Here is a 20,444-nt window from a genome sequence, read left to right as displayed (position 1 = left end):
TTTGGCTCTACTTGAAGAGGCCTTTTGTGCTTACCCTTGGATCTCATTTGACTTGAGTACGTGGGTGTGAGGAGAGGACGCAACCGAACTCTTTTCTGGCAAGGACAGGAAATTTCATTCTAGGAGACCAGCCTCCCTCAACAGGCTGGGCTAGTGAGGACCTGCATATCCCTCGGGACCGCAGAGCTGCCTTCCTGCTTCCCCTGTCCGACTGGGAGCCTTTGAGGACAGGACTGGAGTTTAAGCCCTCGTACTCTCCATGCTAGCCTGGTGCCTGGTCCAGAGTTCATTACACCACAAGTCATCTTGCACAAAGAAAAAAACCCAATCTGACATGAGAGAAATTCCTTCTAGATCCTCCCCCAATCCAGAGAAAATAAAGAAACACAGTCCCCTACTCCTGACAGCCCGGCCTTTTAGCACTCTCTATCTTCATTGCCATCAAAGCCTAGCCTATAACTTTCTTTTTCTGACTCTGACTTCTTTTCTCCATCTCTCCCCAACACTTCTGCACGTGGCTTGCTGTAGAGCATAGTTTTGTTGCAAGCACCCTGAACCGGCCCATCCCCCAAGCACGTGCCCTGTGTGCAAGGGGGTGGAGGCCACCGCACCTACTCTAAGGTGCCCATTAGCCTGGGCGCGGTGAGGTGGAGGGCTCTGTCTCTGCCATCCTTTCCACGGCCAGCTCAAGTTTCTACATCCAGCAAGCTTCTACATCGGTGATGTAACTGACACTCGAACGTTTGTTGAATGAAAGAGCGATGAATGTCAGACTACAGCCCACAGGAAGAATCCTGGGGAGATGGGAAAGGAATCCCAGGGTCAGCACAAAAGCTGCCGCCTGGAACAAGAGGAAGGAGAGAAGCCAACCAGGCCACAAGAGAAAACAAAAACACTCTTCTGGATCCCTTGAACGAGCTGCACAATTTCGGATCTGTCTACTGCCCCAGGGAGCAAGGCAATCCCGCTGCGCTCCCACCATGCAAGGACCACAGGCTTGGTTGAAGACGTGGGTTTGAGTCTTGGCTCTCCACCACCTTCTCTCTGGGCGACACTGGGTGAATCACTTAACCTGATCCTTCATTTCTTTGTTTAAATAAAGGGGATGATAATAAGGCTTGTGGCGAGGATAAAATATGATCAAGTTGGTTGTGCTCTAGGCTCCTGGTAGGAGCTCAAGTAATAAGCCACACAGCCCCAGTAAACAGGGATGATCTGAAAGGAGGCAGGTTAAGGAGGGAGCTAAGCCCCTCTCCCCAGCCAAAGGACTGTGCCTCGTGGGAAAAGGAGGAAGACAGCTAGGTGAGGAGCAGAGGATTCCTTGTGGCAGGAACCCCCTAGAGGACATTTCCCAGGGGCTGGAAGAGAGGACTGATTCTTACTGACATTTAAGGGAGGAGAATATGTCTGGAAATTCTGCCTCGTGGCCTATTAACCTATGGACCACACTCCCAGGGACTGGGTAGCTCTGCTCTGAAAGCAAGGGAGCCAAGCACTTCTCTCTAAGAGATGCCAAGAATCTTAGAATCTCAGAATTTTGAAGCTGGTTTAACACGCAGTAAACTGCAGCTCAGAGAGGACAAGTCACTTTCCCAAGGTCACACAGAAAACATACAGCCTGGCTAGGACGAGAACTAAACTAATAAGAATACCCAACAACGTGCCAAAACAGGTGGTCGGGACCCAAGCGGGGGTCAGGTCTGAGAGCGGTACACACAGTGACCCACAGGCTGAGCCAGAAGGAAAGTCACTGTGACATTGGGGCTCAGGGGGCAGTTCTGCGCCAGTGCCCACCTAGGCATCTCATGGATGTTACTTAGCTTTTTACATTTACTGTCACTACGAGCTATAGTACCCATTATTATCCCTGTTTTGCTGATATGGAAACTGAGACACAGTATAGATAATGTCCCCAAGGTCTCAGAGCTAGAAAGAGCAGAAGCTAGAATACAACACAGGTCTGCTGGGCACCAACGCCTGAGCTCTTTCTGTCCAGCCCTGCTCATTCCCAGGCTGGAGACCAGTCCACCATATTGGGCCTCTCTTCCTCCCTGCAGACTCTGAGTCCATGGTCCCTGGAAGTACACAAAACACACCAGCACCCCAAAACAACACACGCATGCACACACACACACACACACACACACCCATACTTGGCTCACTCTGACCTGGTGGGGACCTGCTAAGGCAGGAAGATGGCCGAGTCCATTAACACAACCAAGCACAACACATATTTATGGCCCCAATTACAGCCTTCACCTCCCCCCGCCACCAAGGAGCAGGAATAGCGACAGGAATAGTTGTGTGCAGTGGGGTCTGAGGCCTCTGTAGCAATAACTACAAGATTACAGAGACGTTAGCAAACCCTGGTGACGGCGGCACTATTATAATGATAAATCTACAGCTTTATATAGAAATAATGAGACTGGGGGCAGAAGCGGGGGAGGGAAGAGCAGGGGGATTTCAGCCAATCAAAGTTCTGGGTGGAGGGAAAATGGCAAGCCGCTGGGAATGCCCAGGAGACCACCAGGGGCCATTAGTCAAGCCAGGCAGGAGTGGGGGCAACAAGAGCGTGAGAAGCAGCCCTGCCTGGGGCCCGAGTGGATTTAATGAACTCCCACGATTTCCTTCCCACTCTGAGCTCCTTGACTCCATGGAATAGAAGAGGCCTCCAATGGCTCTAGCATGTCCAAGTTGCCTGCTTCGCACCCTCCAGCCTGGTGGTGGGTATACTACCTCCATTGCTCCCTAGGCTTCCCTCCAGAGCAACCTGGAGGCGGTGAGGCCAATGTCCCTTGTGGCTTAAGATTTGCAATTAACCAAGAGCTACACTCCCGGGATGTACACCTCTCCTTCACTAGCCTTGAAGCTCCTAATTCAGGGGTTATGAGAGAAACAACAGGGATCCTCCAGGCTTTGCTACTTCAAACCAACTTGAGCCATGGGGCTGGAGCTAAAGCAAGGGATATACCCGGTTCCACCTGCCAGGGCTGAATGTGATGCTCCAATACAAGCACAAGGACCAACAAGGGGACAGCATTCATGGACTCATGGGACCCCAAAGCAGCCTGCTGAGCCCCTGATTCTCACAGCGCCCGCCTCTCCTACTTAGCCTGTGGGTCACTGACCCTCCAGTTCAATCCGGACTCTCCGATCCAACTGGTTCATCAGTTTGCCACCATATCTCTGAAGGAATGCACAGGCTGCATCTCTCCCCACCAAGCCTGACTCTACCGGTTTCCTCCTCCAGGAAGCCTTCCCAGGTTATAACCACACACTATTCCCACTGCTTCTTTAATAATTCTTTCTTTGTGTATCCATATATAGTTTTAATTGAATTAACTAAGCCGTTGGTCATTCTACAAAAAATGTGCTGGATTCTTATGTTTGTTTATAATGACACACTGAGCCTGGAGGAAAAACACAAGAGAAAGTCAAATGTGGGACAAAAGGCATTCCTGAGCCATTGGGAGGACTTCGCAAGACTAAAGATGATTCAGGGTATAACTCAGAGACACAGGAATAAATCCAGAGGAGCGATTTCTGTAAGAGCGGAAGGGCTCAGGGAACTTTGAAAGGGGGATTGGTTTGGGCCAGGCAGAGCAGTGCGGAAAGGCATGCGTGACAGGGGGAACGCTGTGAGCAAAGGCAGGAGGCAGGAATGTCGGGCATGCTTCGGGGACCAGCCTGCAGGACAGTGGAGCTGCCAGAGTTCCAAGCGGAGTGGGGCCCAAATGCAGCTCTAGGAAATGAACCCAGCACGAGGACAGATGGGAGCCCCTGTGCTCATCCCTACCGCCCCCACCACGCTGGCCGCAGGATTTCACATGCACTCAGTGCTCGTCATTCTCAGGGACTATGACTTGGGCCTCTCTGGCCCCCAAATAAGTATAATTTCAGAGTCAGTGCCAAAAAAAAAAAAAAAAAAAAAAAAAACAGGTAAAAGCACCCCCTTCTTATTTCCCTTTCCCCTCCTTTGCCTGATTTCCTCGCCCACCAGGAGGATGAGCCTACTCCTGAGAGCCAACCCACCAGAAGAGCTGCAGACTGGAGGGCCCGAGGGGCCTCCCGTTGGCAGAACATCAGCTCAGACATACTGCAAGCAAGACAGGGTGTGTGAGCACAGTCACCTGCTCCTCGGCTTCAGAAACTCCCGGGCCCAGCCTCCCTGTGCTCCCAGCTAGGATGCTAGCCCCTCTTCTGTCACGCTATATATACCACCCCTCCCCACCTATCTTAATTCTTCCCCATCCGGGGAAAATTCCAGGGCTGCCCTAACTCTCAATAGCAACCTCACACAGTGCACACTATTCACTATTTAGCATCACTAGCACCTGCATGGACGTCTCTTGTCTCTGGAATTAGATTCTAATTTTCTGTGGATCAAGGAAGCTGTCTTTTATCGCAGTCCCGCTCACACCCCAGCCCCTGGCACAGTGTTCTGCTCAGGAGGAGAGGGTGGAGGACTGGAACAGTACCAGCTGAGGATGATGAGGATGGTGACGATGTGTCCAACGCCTTTTGGATGATCTGCCGTTTTCTGAAGCTGGGCTGAGGAGGGGGATGGGACGAGGAGAGGGACAGCCACAGCGTTCTAGCACCTAGGAAGCTCGCCTCCCTGTGAGGAGCCCGCTTAGGCACACGGACTGTCCAAACCAGGCTTGGGTCTTCCATCGTGCCCTCAGCTAAGGTCGCAGGAGAGGGTGGGGAGTCCTCAGAGTCTGAGTCAAGCTCTGTTTCCCCAGCCCCTGGCCTCACCCCTCCTGCTCTCGGAGCCCCTGGGCCTTGACCTCCACGTGGGGAGGACCGAGCTGCTTTTCTCTACCTGTGCAGTCACCATAATGAAGCTGCTGCCCGAGGAGAGCACAAGGGAAGAGCTGCGCCAGACGTAAACTTCACAGTGATTTATAGAGCAGAGCTCTTGGGCCTGGGCCGGCGCTCAGCAGCTGCGCCATCCTTCCCTGTCTGCCCGCCCCGTCTGCCCGGCCTCGCTGCTGGTCCTATTCATGGGGATTTCATGGAAGCAAAGGTCGGGGAGGCACCGGGACATCAGACTGAACTGGTCAAAGTCAGGACCAGCTCGGAGAATGGGGTGTCCCTGAGACCCGCCCTGGGGCCAAAACGGAACCCACCAAGCTTTGAACAAATCAAGTTTCTTACACTTTTCCCATCAGAGCCGGGGGGATGATTTTCCTGGCCTCTCTACTCACAAATTCAACACAGAGATATTGAGAATTGACTGTTGAAAGGGAGGGCCTTTCATGACCCCACTGAGTGGGGTCATCCCCACCCCAGAGAAACAGTGCCAGAAATATCCGGGGAGACTCAACCAATTAGCACTCAAGATGCCAGACCCAAGGCCGTTGGTGTCGGATGGGAACACCCATGCTGGGCTCTCAGCTGCCTGGATGGGCTTAGTGAGAGGTACGCCCACACCTGTGGGATCTACACTGGACCAAAGGGCTCTGGAAATGCCCTCTTAATTCTCTATGCCAAACCTGTCTTCCCCCTGAAAAGCCAGCTCGAGCCTCAGCTCCTTGAAACCTTCCCTGGTTAATTGCAGTTGATCGTGAACAGCCAAGCACCTCCTGTCCCATGTGTGGATTAGTCAGGTATCCTTCCAGGCTGCCCTGGGCAGGGAATGCCTCAGAGAAGGGGGCTGTGTGGTAGTCACTCGTGTTGGTCATTAAGTGTTTCCAGTTCTCCTTCCGGGCATACGGTAGGATTTCTTTGCCCTGCCCTCCTGAGTTGCCATGTGTCTTGCTTTGGCTAATGAAACGCAAGTAGAAGTAACAAATATGCCTTCACTGTGGAAGCTTTAAGAAGTAGTGCATGACTTGCCACATCCCCTTTCTCCTGATGTTGTAACTATGGGAGCACATGTCCAAATGAAGCCTCTGTCGGCTCGGACCCCTGGGTCACAAGGTAAAGTAGAACCCCAGCCAAGCTGCAAAGCATGGATGGCAGGAACGAGAACTAGATCTTGGTTGCTCTAAGCTACCAAATCCTAGGATTATTTGTTGCCACAACTTAACCTCATTCGTCCTGATTAACATGCCCTGTTCCTGATTGCTCTTTCCAGCCTTCTAGTACACATCAGTGCACTTGGTAGATACTGCTGTCTGATTCAGTCTAGAGACCTGGCCCAATCCTCACCCATGATCAAAGAGATAGATAACATTATTTTATAGGTGGTAGACCTAAGGCCTAACAGGTGGAGGGAACCCCACCTGTTACATACCCCAGAATATGTAATCAGAAGCAATGGACAAAAATTCTCTTCCATGCCAACCCACACCCCAACCTGGGGCAGCGTGCAAGGACTTCCCCAGGGTGGGCTGAGCCGCTGCTCAGTTCCCAGAGTCCCCCTTCACATCCTGAAGGGCAAAGGCCCACTTGTCTCCAAGGCGGAGGAGGATAGGGCCACACCCCACTCAACCCGACCCTAGGAATCCTCAGGAAGCCCAGGAGGCCAGGCTGTACTCACACTGGTGGCATACTGGATGTCCTTCCAGATGGAAGTTTCCCGGGACAGGTCGGAGGCCTCGAAGAGGTTGTCCAGGATGACCTCTCCGATCATGTCATGGCGGGAGAAGCGGTCGAAGTCGAAGACACTGAGATGTAGCTTGCGCTCGGCCAGCTCTTCGTAGGGCACCGGGAAGTGGAAGTTCTCATCGAAGGTGGGGTTCAGGGTCTTGCGGTGCACCCGGGTCTGCAGCTTGCACTTGCGATCAGGCAGGAGGTAGATCTTGACGTAGGGGTCAGAGCTGCCACAGAAGTCCTTGGCAGGGAGGTCGAAGGCCTTCAGGATGCGCACGATCAAGGTCTCGTTCTCGTAGTCGTAGCGCAGGCTGAAGTTGATTTTCCCGCAGCTCTTGGCAGCCTCGGACTTGGCATCGTCCCCATCCACCGACTTCTGCTTGTAGAGTTCAGGCTTGATTCGGCCAATGCTGGTGGGCTGTTCTGCCGCCGGCGGCAGCTCGTTGCCGTAGTCCACGCTGGAGACGTGCATCTGTCGTGGCAGGTGGCGCTTGAAGGACGTGTGCCTGGCGGGGGCAGGGACAGCGTGGTCAGGGCCCCGGCGGTGGGGCGTGCAGGCCACACCTCCCCGCCGCCCTGGCTCATCCTACACTTCGCGGGGCCCTTTTCCTCCTGTTCGCCGACCCTCTCTCCATCTGCACACACTTGGTGCACGGGTGATTGTGAGCATTACAAGTCTACGGAAAGGAGTTGGAATGGGGCCCGGTATATACTAAGGTCAATTCATGGTAGCCTTTGCTGCCATTTCTTCCCCCTGCTTTCTGGGTTTCTTTCCTTGTAGAGGTGACTCTGGTTCCCCCATGAAACCACGAGATCCCTTAGGAGAAAGGACCATTCTTTCTCCCCCGGGCTGTGGCTATGCCTTCATCATCATCACCAACTCTACCACCGACACTGTAGTTAAACACTTACTGGGCTTGGGAGCCAGACGGTGTAGATTAATGTTGGCTCTGCCACTGTCTGGCTATGTGACCTTGGTCAAGTTATTTAACTTCTCTGCATTACAAAATGAAGATAATAAAAGTAGCAATTGCATAGGATTGCTGTGAGGAGGAACCGGATTCATACACATAAAAAGCACTTAGAACAGGGCCAGGTGTATAGTAAGGGATATATCGTCCACTCTGGATTGTCAAAGAATCCAGCTCTGATGACTCCTTCCTTGGCTCCTCCCAGCAACCTGATGAGCCACTAGCCCTATTTTACAGTCGGGAAAAGCGAGGCCTAGGAAAGGTGAGCAACTTGCCCGAGGTCATATGATAAACTCTGAAAATGTGACCCCCAGCACGTTCATTCCTGGACTCCCAGCTGAAGACCTGGTCTCCTTCCCTTCAGCTGGTTCCCTGGGAGCCTGGGGAGACATTGCAGGGACCCAGGAGCCCACAAGAGCCCTAGGTTTGAATAAATACGAGTGAATGCACCACTTCTGTGTCTGAATTTAGAGAAGGTTGTTTGTTACTATGCAGTGGGAGTTGCTTTTGGTTTTCTCCATTAAAGAATGCCATGTATACAACTGCTGTCCTTCAGGGGACTCTGCCAAAGGTTATAAAGGAATCCTCCTTCCTCAAAATATTAGGAACCTCTTGTCTTATAGCCCATGAACGGCCGACTCTATCGACAAGGCTTTATTGGCATATCCCTAGACACACCATGAACTTTTATGCCTCTGGGACTTTACATATTCTCTGCCCTCTGCCTGCAATCTCTCCTTCTCTCCAAACACCCAACACCTCCCACCCACGCGCATCCCAGTGCACACCATGGAGCACAGTGCCCCATCTCCAAGGTTCCCCTCTCCTGCAGCCTTTCCTGGTGCCCACCTCCTGGTTGGTTACCCACCGTGGAGCACATCATCTGTTATATTCTCCAATCAGAGGACATGAGTTATTATTTCTGTCGTCTGCTCCTCACGGGCTGGAATCTCTTAATGTCTTGAGTAAGAGAATGTGGAGGCGTGGCGGGGAGGGAAGGGAGAGGTCCATCCTCACCTGGTAGATGATGCTGGCTCTGTGGTCTGTCGCTGCAGCCGCGTGTGACGCATGATATGCTCCTTGACTGACATCTGCACCTCGGCTGGGATATCTGGGGACGTGTGGCTGATCTTCACAGCCGCCTCTAGGAAGCCCAGTGTGTTGGTGTCCTTCAGCTTGTCTGCCATGTTGCTTCTGGAGCCGGGGCTCTGGAGGGCGTCCGGGGGAAGGTTAGCAGAAGCGGGACTGGAGGCCTCCTTGCTCCTCCAGGGCATCCAGCACAGCTTCCAAAAGAGAAAGAGAAAAACTGCCACCAGGGCCACGCCACACACAATCACTATGGCTGCGAGGAGGCTGACGGAGGTGCCTGCCCTCGGCGTGAGCCAGGCAGGGAGGGACAGAGACAGACAGAGGTGGGCAGAAGCAGGAGAGGGTGTCGGCAGAGGGAGCACACAGAAGGGACAAAGACGGGAGAAGAGAAAAGAACGCTCATGAGAAAAGCTACCCGCCAGAGGAGAGGTGGTTTTGGGGGGTGGCGCTCCGCAGTCCACTTTGTGAAATGTCTGCAGCCAGGCGCTAGCCTCCGCCGGTCCCCCCACCCCCGCTCCCCGCCCCCACTGCCAGCCTGGGAAGCACCTGGGCAGCCTCCCTGACTGCCTGTCGGCATGTGCACAGGGAAGGGAAAGTAATTTAAATAGCAGCCTAAGCAAATGTGCAAATTCGTGAAGCGTTCACATTTGGATGCTGTTTGAATTTCTATTAGAGCTGTTACTATGGCCAGACTTAGAGCAGAGTCATTTTTTGTATATAGCTCTCTTCCTCAACAGGCTGTGTGGCCTTGGGGACCAGAGGCTTGGCCAACTCCATCTCTTCCCGTACCCGACCCCCCATGGAGACCAGAGCGGGGGCTCAACGGTCACGAGCTGACTTGAAGTCAATGAGAGGCAGGGGTTAGGTCTCAGACTTCTTCTGGACTCTCAACTCTGCACGCAGTAGGCTCAGTAGATACTGGGATGAAGTCGGAATTCGACCCACCCAATTTATTTCCAAGCTACATACAAGTGATTCCTGTAGCTGGCTTTTCCCATTCCTGTGGCCAGTTGAGAGATTTTCTGTAAAGTTGGTATTTTTGAACGTTGTGGTTGGTTCAAGGCCGGGGCTCACTGCCTTGTCCCCAGCCCAACCCTGCCCCCCAGCAGGATACCTGTGATCCCAGGAGAGCTGTGGGAGATGCCTCCCTCTGGAAGAAATGATTAGACAGATCTCCCACCCCAACCCCTTTTGGAATGACCCTTAGAGCCCAAAGCCTCCTCTTCTTCTGAGAGGTCAGAAGCCTCCGAACCAACGGCACACGTGGTGGGGTGTGCACTAAGGTCAAGCCCGCAGAGGAGTCTTACATGGCTAGGGTGACAAGGGAAAAGTTGAGAAATTCCATCACCATCATCATCATCACACCAAATTCCTGGAAAGTCTGGAAGAGGCCAGGTGACTTGGTAACTGGACCTGGGCTCTTGTGCTCCCTTTGGAGGGGTGTGTCCTCACCAGCCTCCCTATTACTTTCGTGGCCCCTGCAGGCCTGTGGGTTTGCGGGCTCTGGATTATCTTGGCCCAGTGTCCCAGGAATCTTCAGATTTAAGGTGAGAAATGACCCTACAAGTACTGAGGCCAGGCTGTGCTTTTGCAGACAAGAGCAGTGGTCCAGAGAAGGGACTTGCCTGGGGTCACAGGTCAGACAAGGAGCCTGGACCAGGGTCCAGATGTCCGCCACCCAGGCTGGGGCTCCTTCCACTGTCCTGTAGCCTGTTTGTTCCTGATTAAACTGAAGGCTATTGTAACCCTGCATTTTTATATTTGTCTGACTCAGGGCCTAGCACAGAAACTGGCACATGAGAATGAATGAGCAAATGAGGTGAATGAATGAATGAATGAATGGCACATAAAAGAGCTATAATTATCTCTCAACCAGCATTTACTGAGCACCTGCAGGTACCAGGGGCTAAGCTAGGCTTGCAGTATCGAGATGCCAAGTCCCTCCTGGGAGGAATCCAGAGTACTCTCATAGCACACAGTCACCAGGGAAAGCTGCCTCCCATCCAGAGGAACCTGGGAAGGAGGTGAGAACGTCAGATACCTTCTCTGGGGAGCTGGCACTGCCTTCTGACTCCCTGGCTGTAGGGTCTTGGCCTGGATCAACTATCATAGCCACCCACGGCAACCCTAGGCCCCTGCACAGAGACAATGGCACCTCTCCCCGGCCAAAGGAGCTGGGTGGGATTAGTCCTTCACCCAGGGACTGCCAGGAATCTGGAAAGCCAATTCTAAGTTCACTTCCAAACTAAAGGTCTCTAGTGTGGTATGTGTGCATTCTGGGGGCACAAGAGAAAAAAATATCAGATCGCTTTCCTATTTATTTATTATCTTAAAAACAATAAGTGAGAGTTGCAATATACTGGTTGATAGTAATAGAAATGATAGCATTTTATTTCTGGACTTAGTTAAGTTTTGAACGTTACGAGGTCCAAGGTACAAAGTGATTTTTATGCATTCGCTCGTTTAATATTCTCCAGTGAGATAGGTGTGATTATTATTTTCATTTTGCAGATGAGGAAGGTGAGGCACAGAGGATGCGATTGCCCGGGGTCACACGGCTGGTAAGCCATGGAACGGAGATACAACCCACGTGTGTATGTAACACGGGAACCAATATATTGGAGACATTAAATCAAATAATTTGTGCTGTTACGAGTTCATTATCTAAATGGTTTGGAGACTGTTTCTGTAGGCCCTTATACTCCTGGGGTTCACGAGGAAAGCTACCACAGATAGCCCTTATTCTAAGTATCCAACCATCTCTAGACCCTTCACATCTGCTCTCGGTTACAGCTGTTCTGGATGCATTCTCTACAATATGAGTCACCTTAAAACAAAAAGGTATTTCTAAGGCTTGGCTTTCCTTTGATTATACATCTTACTTGCTGTGGTAATAATTAGAATTTTAATGAGAAAGGGGGAGAAATGGGGGGAATCCAGAGAGCATAGAGTGCATTTAAATGTTCAGCCTGACAAAAAACTGAATTCATAAATGAAAAGAGAGGTGGGGGGAGGGGGCGGGCAGAGGGAATCAGTTTTCCTAGCTGTGGCTGCTATTTTGAATGCTTGTGCACGTGCACCCCCCACCCCCGCTGTCGTTCCCTCGGAGCTGAGATTAGGGCAGGCAGAGGTATGGATTATTGGGAATCAGCACCCAGCGCTCAATACTGGTTATGTAAGACCAAGTGGCCCTTCCTCTGCCTGGAGAATCCCTTTCCAGGACACCTCGCCCACAGGTAATACACGGAGATTTGGGTCCTGTTGCTGAGTGCATTCACCCCCACCAGGGAATGCAAGGCAGGGAGCAAGGCTGGTAAAGAGCAGAATTAGACCAGGGCAAAGGTGACTGTACAGAATTTAGCCCCTATAAAATCACTATATGCAGTCTTGAACGCAGCCAGCCCGCATAGCCCGGTTAAAGGTGCACCGGGGCTGGGAAGGATGGGTTCTTGTGGGCTCTGCCAAGGGCCAGATCAGCTACGATGTGTGCCTTCCTACCCCAGGCCTGCTGGGACCAACCCACCAGGACACGTTGCCCTCTACCAAATCACAGGTGCATGAGTCGCCCTCAAAGCCTTTTTCCCACTAGTCTTGTTTGAACCTTGACACTGTGAGGTAGATAGAATTTTGATGGGCAACTCAGCCACCTTTTGTGTCCTGATCCAGTACTCTTCATATTTCATACTGCTACCACGCACTAGCTTCGTGGCAAGAGAGAGGCAACCCTCTGGTAAGGGAGAAAACCCTTCCCAAATCCTTGTATTCTTCCTCCCTCTCTTCTTCCTTCTTTATTTCCTCTTCAGCCTGGAAAGAAAGAATCAGTGCCCTCGGGTCAGACTGGGCTCCTTCAATGTTCATCTCCACTGACTTTAAACTGTGTGACTTCAGCAAGCTACTTAATCTCTCAAGCCTCAGTTTCCTCATCTGTGATATGGGTATAATAATAGTATCTACCTTCTAGGGTTATTGTGAGGTTTCAGTGAGATCAAAAGTGCCAGGACAGTGCCTGGAATGTAGTAAAAAATAAGATAAATATTAGCTGTTTCTAGCAGAATCACTTAGTTCTGCCCAGTCTAGTTTTGAATATCCCCTCGTTTGGAAAAGTTTGGTTGGCAGAATATCTGCAAGGCATGAACACTAATAAGAGAGAGCTTTAACTTTGTCATTACAAATGAGGAATGACCTTACTAGCAGAAAGAATATAAGTATTTTATATATTGCTACATGTCAGGACATAATATGTACTATATTAAAGATCTCTCATCTCTGAGTTTTTCTGTCAATACTCATTTGCTTGTTACTCGTCCAGTTTCGTTGTTACCATCACTAGCCATCTGGTGAACAGGAATGAGCTCCAAAGGAGTGAAAAGAAAATCATGAAAGAAAAATCAACAATTGAGAGAACATGCTATGGTTTTGCAAAATTCTCTTGGAAATTTGGAAAAAGGAAGTCCAGTCCATTACTCAACATTAGGTGTGAAACATCTTTATTCAGGTGTCAGAAGAATCCAATATTCCATGGGCACCCAGTTTGGGAAATCATATTGGCCAATTACCCAGCAGCCTCTGGGAGAGGAAAGAGCTGTGCAGCTATGCTTTGGATACACACCCAGTGACCTGGCATTGCTCAGGGGCATGTGGCTTCTAACCCTGGCGGTTCACTTCACTTAGTGTTCAGATATTAGACGGGTAGCTCAGGTGAGCACCAGCACCAGAATGACCACAGAGCGCATCCAACCACATTTCTAATTGTGTGACCTTGAGCAAGTTACTTAACATTCTCCAAACTTTGGTTTCCTCTTTGATTTGATGGGGATTCTAAGGATTCCTACTTTACGGAGTCATTATGAATATTAAATGAAGTAAGACTTTGGGCATAGTTCCTGGTACGTGGTAAGTGCTCCCCAAATGTAAGCTATTTTTCTTCATGTGTTGCTTTTTTTGATGGCAAATAATACAGAATGGACCCAAAACTGGGCCCTCTGAGACAGGGAAGGGGGACGCCAGACCATGGGGCAAGGCAGCCAAGAGACCTCAGGCCCACAAGGGCAGGAACTGCTCATCCCCTTCAGTGAAACTGTCTGGCAGGGGTAATGGCTCCTGGCCTCCCTCTCTCCCTGGAAAATGCTGGGTTATTAATTAGCAACCCAGGGCTTTCTTATCTCTCCACACTGACACTCCTTTCTCCAAAGACAGCCCTGGCACCCCCTCCCCTTGTCCCCACCCAGAGTGTTAGGATTCATCAGCAGCTCTTATCACCTGCTATTGTTCGCATTTTTCTAATAGGTTTCCATGTCAGGAAAATCCATCTGTAACAGTAACAGGCATTTTTGATAATAGATTGTACCTGAAAAGATAAACTGGGGAGAGGAAGCGAAAAGAAAGGACCATTTTCTCTGCTCCCCCACAGCTGGAGAACGCTGGCTTCAGGGCCTGGGGCTGCTGGTAGACCCTCGGAAATGGTTTACGTGCCCGCCTGTACAGAGCAGGGGCCGCCTGGGCTGAGGAGTCCTCATTCAGACACAGAACAGACACAGACAAGCACAACCCAGAGATCAGACAAGCAAGAAATGCAGAGGCACAGCACCAAGTCTGGGAAGGGAAAAAACTCTGGGCAGAACCATTCATATTAATACCGGTAATATAATTTGTTATTTCTTTCTACCTGGTCAGCACCATGCCCCTTACATTATTTCCTTTAATCTTTACCGCCTCCCGAAGAAATGAGTATGCAACTCTCAAAGATAAATTAACTCAGCTTAGAGATGTTAGAACTAAGTTACTTCTTCAAGGATATATCGCATTACACAGAGGAGCTGGGATTTAAACCTGGGACTTCTGATGCTAAAGTCAGAGCTTCTGAGCCGGGCCCCTGAGGGGACTGGGGGCTGAGTGGGAAGCTGGACAAGAAGCTGGGGACGCATTTCTTTGTTATAATCAGGAGAGTGTGGGACACATCCTCTACTATTTGGCCTGATCCTCCTCTGTACCTGGATAGAAACCTGGAGACTAGAATTATGACCAACCTCCTCATCCCCCATCTCTTTCTTCTTCTCTAGGAAGTATAGACACTGCAGGTTACCCACCAGGTGCCAGACCAATAACCTCAGGGGCCCCTGGAAATGCCCTGTCCAGAGATATATGTCCCTGAGAAATACCCGAGAGTACGGGTATGTGTGTGTGCATGTGTGTGTTGGGGGAACGGGGCTATTCTGTTCCAAGCCTTACAGACATGGTCCATTAATAATAAACTCTGTCATGGCTTGTAAATTTATTAGGAGAAGCCGGTGTAATTAAAATTCAGAGTTGGGGGAGGGAGAGCAGAGAGCCTTTGCTTCCATTCCTTCTTTCAGAGATCCAGGCTGAACTACCGATGGGGATAATTAGCAGAGTCCAAACAGAGAAGGAATTAATGCCCCTGAAAAGCTTCGATGAGGAGAGACAATGCCGGGCTAATTATGGCCGCACCAGCTTTATGACTGGGCACCGGCTTCCACCATCATTAGGGGATTCAGAGATAAATCGGAGACTAATGTGGAGTGCTGTAGCTAACAGAGCATTGGCATTAATTTAGCAATTATTAGTATTATTATTTTGGCAGATGGTAACTGTAAGTTTATGCCTGATTAGTCAGGGCTTGGGGCCCCTCTGAGATGTGGACATCAAGGCTGGGGTGATGGTGGAGAGGGGCAGACAGAGAGCCAGAAAGATTCTTTCCCTCTACACCCCCCCCCTTCCTGTTTACCCCTGCAAGGACTGAGAGGAGAGGTCTGTCCGGGCCCACATGGAGCAAGAAAAACAGATTGGCAATAGAGAGAAGGGGGAGATGAGACAATGTTGTATACCTAGAGTATCCACAGCCGGACGTCTTGCTCACCTCCACTTTCAACGCCCCCTCAGATGAAAATTCCTAAGTGTGGCTGGCTCAGTCCTCTGGTGCTCAGAGACCTCTTTTCCTAAGCAGGACCAGCAAGGATGCCACCTAGCTTGGGCAGGACTTTCTCTTACCCTGTTTCCCGCCCCCCCCCCAACTCCAGACAGCCTTACACAGACCCTAAAGAAACCTGTCTGGGTCCAGATGTCTCAGTCTTAGTCCTAATTTTCTGCAGCCACATGTTATACCTCCAACTCTGTGGACAGAGGAACAGAACAGTTAGAACACATCTTCTCTGTACAGAGCATGGAGGGGATGATCTACCATTCCACTTTTAAAGTTCCCACAGACAGAGGTAGAAGAAAACTTCTAGAACTGTAAATCCAAGCTCTGTACAGCTCCTAGATACTTTACCCTAGTTCTAGAATCTTAAAGTTGAAGACACACCATAAAGTCAGAACATCGTCTAAAGGATGTACGTTCGAAAGGATCGTAATTGCACCTTTCCTCAAAGAAGGCAAAATTTGCAGAATTTCTTCCTTCCGGCAAGGAGTGAGGGAGTAACTGATTATTTAGTTATAGAAACAGGACATTTGTGTTTTTGGTGAAATGCTATGCATTTAACTTGCCATCACAGGCAGGAAAAATCTTACCTGCTGCCAAAGGCCAACTTCAAAACCAGGTGACTGAATCACAGAACATCTCCAGAGTCAGTAGAGAAGTAAACCAACAGGACATACATCTCCTGGCCACATGTAAGACCAAGAATAACCATTCCTGGCCGCCAGCTTGGCAGCGGCAGGGCAGCTCAGGGTCCTCCATCAGTTCCTGAATTTTTTTGGAACACCTTTGAATCTCTGCTTGCTACCTCAAATCCAAAACCCTCCTACCCACACCCAACACTCTGCATTTGGCCTATGGAGCAAATTCATTCATCTCCACAAGGCAAATGGCATGAAAAAGGAAGAGAACTGCCTGTCAGTGTCCACTTGCAGGGGTAGGCAGGTGGGGGGCGGGTTGTATATTAAAGAAGAAAACAGACCCTTCGCCTTCAGAATGTTTAGAGAAAAACGGAACTTGCTTCTATCTGGGACAGTTTGTGTAGAGGTGTCTCAAGTCAGGAAAGCTAAGGAGATCTGATCAAGGTTTCCTGTGCAATTCCTAGCACAGACCACGGCATATAGGAGGGTCCCAGTAAATGATAGTAGAGTCCGAATCTCAACTGTTGAGTCTCAGGGTGTTACTAGAAATCCCGTGAGCTAGAGACTCTGGGTAGGAGGAAGGCAGGGGGAAACATACAGAGGTAAAGAGAACTGGGCATGTTCTAGTCACTTGCATTTTTCGTGAAAATACAAATGAAAAGATCCAGGATTTCTCTGCCAGGAGAATCTGGCAGTGGCTCTGGGATGTAGCGAGTAGGCTAGGACGTAGGCTACCCGGGGGCCTGGTCCTGAACTGCACAGCATCTCCCCAGACTTGTGCTCACTTAAACCCCAAGCTCGGAAAGCCACTCTCAACCACTTTCTTTCTTTTGCTGTGATTAAGGGTCTCCTTCTGCCACCTCCTCTCTTTCAGCCCCCTAGCTTGGCCCCCAGGGGCTTCCTGAGGCTTGTGACTCAGCAGCCAAAGTTCAAGTCCCCCAGGACTGACAAGTCAAGCTCAAGCAGCCTGCAAGAAAGGCACTCTGATTCATCTGAGCCTGCTTACTCTCACTCCTCAACCTTCTCTCACCCTCAGCCTGGCCACCAGGTACCTGTCATTCCAGACTACAGGGTGTCCCTCTGGAGTCGAATACCAGTGCCTCCCTGTATCAGAATGTTCTGTGCACGTGTACACCCTCCCCAGCATGCAGCATTTCTGCTCTGGACAGCTGGGGGAGGAGGGCAACCTCCATCCCAGGTGGAACTCGACAGGTGTGTTCTCACCTTGAATTAACCCCTTTAGGGTTTGAGAAGCCAGGACCAGCATTAAGGCCCCCACTGGAAATGAATTGTTGGAGGTAAGGATGGAAGGGAGCTGGGTAGGCAGGCAGGAAGAGACTCCCTAACTTGGGGAAAATTGTGTGTCTGGGGGATATGAGGAGAGGAATGGTGCAGCAGATGATGGCCCCTGAGAACCAAAATCTAACACTTGCTGGGCCTACTTTATTCCAAGATTCTTCAAGAGGGAGAATCAACCTCTCCAACATCCCTCAATGTACCGCCCTCTGAAAGTTCTTCTTTAGGTCTCACCTTCTGCTGCAGTAATCAACCCACTGATCAAACATTGCCAGGGCCAGAGAGAGTGCAGGCGAAAGAGCAGCGCCCCCTACAATCCACGCAGGGCTGAGGTGCGCTCCACTCCCGCAAGGCTGGACACAATCCCCTCACACACACAATCCTCCCCTTGGCCCACTATCTTCCTTCTATTCCTCTGCCCCCCAGCGGCCCGGTTCCTAACCTAGGACCTTACCAACAGTTGTGACCTTTAACTTCAAGTGAAAAAACAGGGCCCTGGAACCTGCGGTCTCTGGGGAGCTTACCCCAGCTGTACCTGCTCCAGGAACCGCCGCTCCAGTCCCCGGCTTCCGATCCCTGGAGACGCGCGTGGAGAAGAAATTCCCACCTCTCGTGGCCCCTTCCTCCCTTTCCCGCGCCGTTGGTGCGGAACCACAGGGGCGACCCTCGCCTTCCCCGAGACCCAGCGCCACCGGGGTCAGGGTCGGGGGACGAGGAGGGGCGGTGTCTGCGGAGCCAAAGGAACCCCGGCGCCTTGGTCCCTGCAGAATCTCCCCACCCCCACTCCGCATCCTCTCGAGGCTTCGCACTGCCCCCCCGCCCCGCCCGCCCCCGGAGGCAAGGCGACCCGGTGCTCCCTCTCTCCCAGGACCCTCCAGACGTTGGCATCCTGACAAAGAAGCCCGGCTGCAGCGCGCGAGCGTGGCCGCACGGCGCTGGTGCGGCAAGTAAATACCCGGGCCGGCGGGCCGCCTACCCTCCCGCGGCTCCCGCCGCCAGGGCGCGACACGCCATTGCCGCTGTCGCGACTCCCGAGAGACGCCGCAGCTGCGCGCCGGGCCCGGGCCCTGCGGGGCTCGGGCTCCCGACTCACCGGCTCCGGCGAGCTCGCCTCGGCTCGGGCTCCCGCCTGGGCTCGGCGGCCGCCGGGACTACGTCCGGCGCAGGGTCCGCGCCGTTCGGGCAGGAGGCGCCCGCTTGGCAAAGTCGGCGAGAGGCACCGGCTCAGTCGCGCACCGGCCCCGAGTCCGAGTGAGTCAGAGAGGGAGCGAGGGAGCGAGTTATAGGGGCGGGCGTGGGGGGGGGGAGATGCCGAGACACCCTCCCCCACCCCGCCCCCCGCCCCCCGGCGGAGATGCAGAGAGCCACTCGCAGCCGGAGAGACGTTCGGACACAAAGACCTCGTGCCGCCCGCAGACCCAAGTTTCTCCCCGAGACCAGGGGGCTCGGACCGCCTTCCCCGAGAGAACAGACAAACGGACGCGCAGACCGACAGACGAACCTTGGGACCTCGACACCCCCAAGAAACGAGTTACTTCCTCCCCCGGGGTGTCCCCGGTCTCCTACTCGCTCCACAGACCCCTTCCCTGGCAGATTGCCCGCAGGGTGAGCGGAGAGACGCTAGGGAAACTGAGGCCCCCGTGGGGCGCCTCACCCGGGAGCGCGGCTTTGCGCGAGATCCCCGAGGAGTCACACGGGAGTGGGCTCGGGGATTCTCTGCCTCCCAGGTTCCTTTCATGTCTCTCCGCTTGCCCTGCTGGCGATGGAACAGGGCACTGGCTGGGGCTGGTTCCGAACCCAGGATCCTGAGCTGGAGTTCTCTGTCTAGGTTCTGGGGCTCCCGGGGGCCGGGGCTCTGGGAGGGAGGACGGCCAGGGCGAGAATCCAGGAAGAGAGGGGGCCTCGGATTTCCCGTTACCTGAGTCGGCTGCGCTCGGACTCCTCTCTGGGGGCTGTAGCTCGAAGCTCCGACAAGTCTCCACGTCCAGCCCGAGAGGGGGCGGCCGGGCCCGGCACAGCGAGGCCAGGAGCGCGAGCGCCGCCTGGCACCGAGGCCCCCCGGTCCCCCACACCCCACTCATGCCCGGGACACCCCGGCGCTTCAAGCAGCTGCCCGAACCCGTACCGCCGCCGGACTGGGGCGGGGCGAGGCGGCCCCAAGAAGACCCTCCCCGCAGCGGCCCCCTGCGGCTCCGTTCAGCTTTTAATCGCTTCCCCGCAGGGTCTCCGCCCCTCACGTGGCATCCCGCGGCAGCTGGCAAGTCTGGCGCCTCACGGCCGCCCCCTCTACACCCAGGGACAGGCCTGAGTCCCGGCGGGTTCGAGGCAGGGGAGCCCGGTTGTCCAGCACCCCGGAGGGTGCAAGGCCCAGGAAAGGGCCTGGGATCTGACTCCACATTCACTGCCTGGTGTGACCTTGGGCCTCTCTGAGCCTCAATTCCCCACTATGTAAAAGGGGTATAATGATTACGAGTGCTTCACAGCCTGTCTGGGAATATAAAGACAGTGTTCGTGAAAACACTGGGTAAATTGCCACATTCCACACAAGTGGCAACGAAATAGATGAACCCATTACAGAAAGAAAGATGACCCGGCTGGGAGTGGGAGAATCTTGGCCAAGGTTCCTAACGGGGGAAGTTAGTCAGACTAGCCCCAAGTCCCAGCTTCGGAGGCAGAAGACCCTAAGACTGCGGGGCTATTTGAACTGCAGGAAGACTTTCTGAGCCCCGCAGTCCTGCGGTCCACCGTACCCGCATGTTGCTATGGCAACGGGAGGCAGCGGCCGTCTCTCTCCATGGCAACGGGAGGGGAAAGTTTCTGGCAAATAGGAATGGGGGGCATTTCAAGAGGGCGCTCCGTTCCCGCCAGACCCATCTCCCCACAGCGGTGCAACGCCACCTGGCTATGCTTAATGCCTCTTGCTATTAAGCATAGCCAGGGCCAGAAAGCCTGAAAACTAAACGAGAGGACTGA

At 52.6% G+C, this 20,444-nt stretch overlaps 1 protein-coding gene across 1 annotated transcript in view; it reads right to left on the bottom strand.

The window, feature by feature from the left end:
* SYT6 (synaptotagmin 6) overlaps positions 1–19,567 on the bottom strand; it is a 59,243-nt gene extending 39,676 nt beyond the window's left edge. The window contains exons 1-3 of the mRNA XM_028101860.2: positions 19,390–19,567; positions 8,529–8,877; positions 6,488–7,046 (exon numbers count right to left, since the gene is read on the bottom strand). Of these exons, the coding sequence (XP_027957661.1) occupies positions 6,488–7,046; positions 8,529–8,877; positions 19,390–19,552 (1,071 nt within the window). The 5' untranslated portion in view covers positions 19,553–19,567. The remainder of the gene's footprint in view (positions 1–6,487; positions 7,047–8,528; positions 8,878–19,389) is intronic.
* Between the last annotated feature and the right edge of the window lie 877 nt (positions 19,568–20,444).

This window comes from Eumetopias jubatus, unplaced genomic scaffold (genome assembly GCF_037043125.1).
Source record: "Eumetopias jubatus isolate StellerSeaLion01/CBP00866 unplaced genomic scaffold, mEumJub1_p1.0 scaffold_4, whole genome shotgun sequence".
NCBI lineage: Eukaryota > Metazoa > Chordata > Mammalia > Carnivora > Otariidae > Eumetopias > Eumetopias jubatus.
This window is presented reverse-complemented; position numbering and strand designations above follow the sequence as displayed.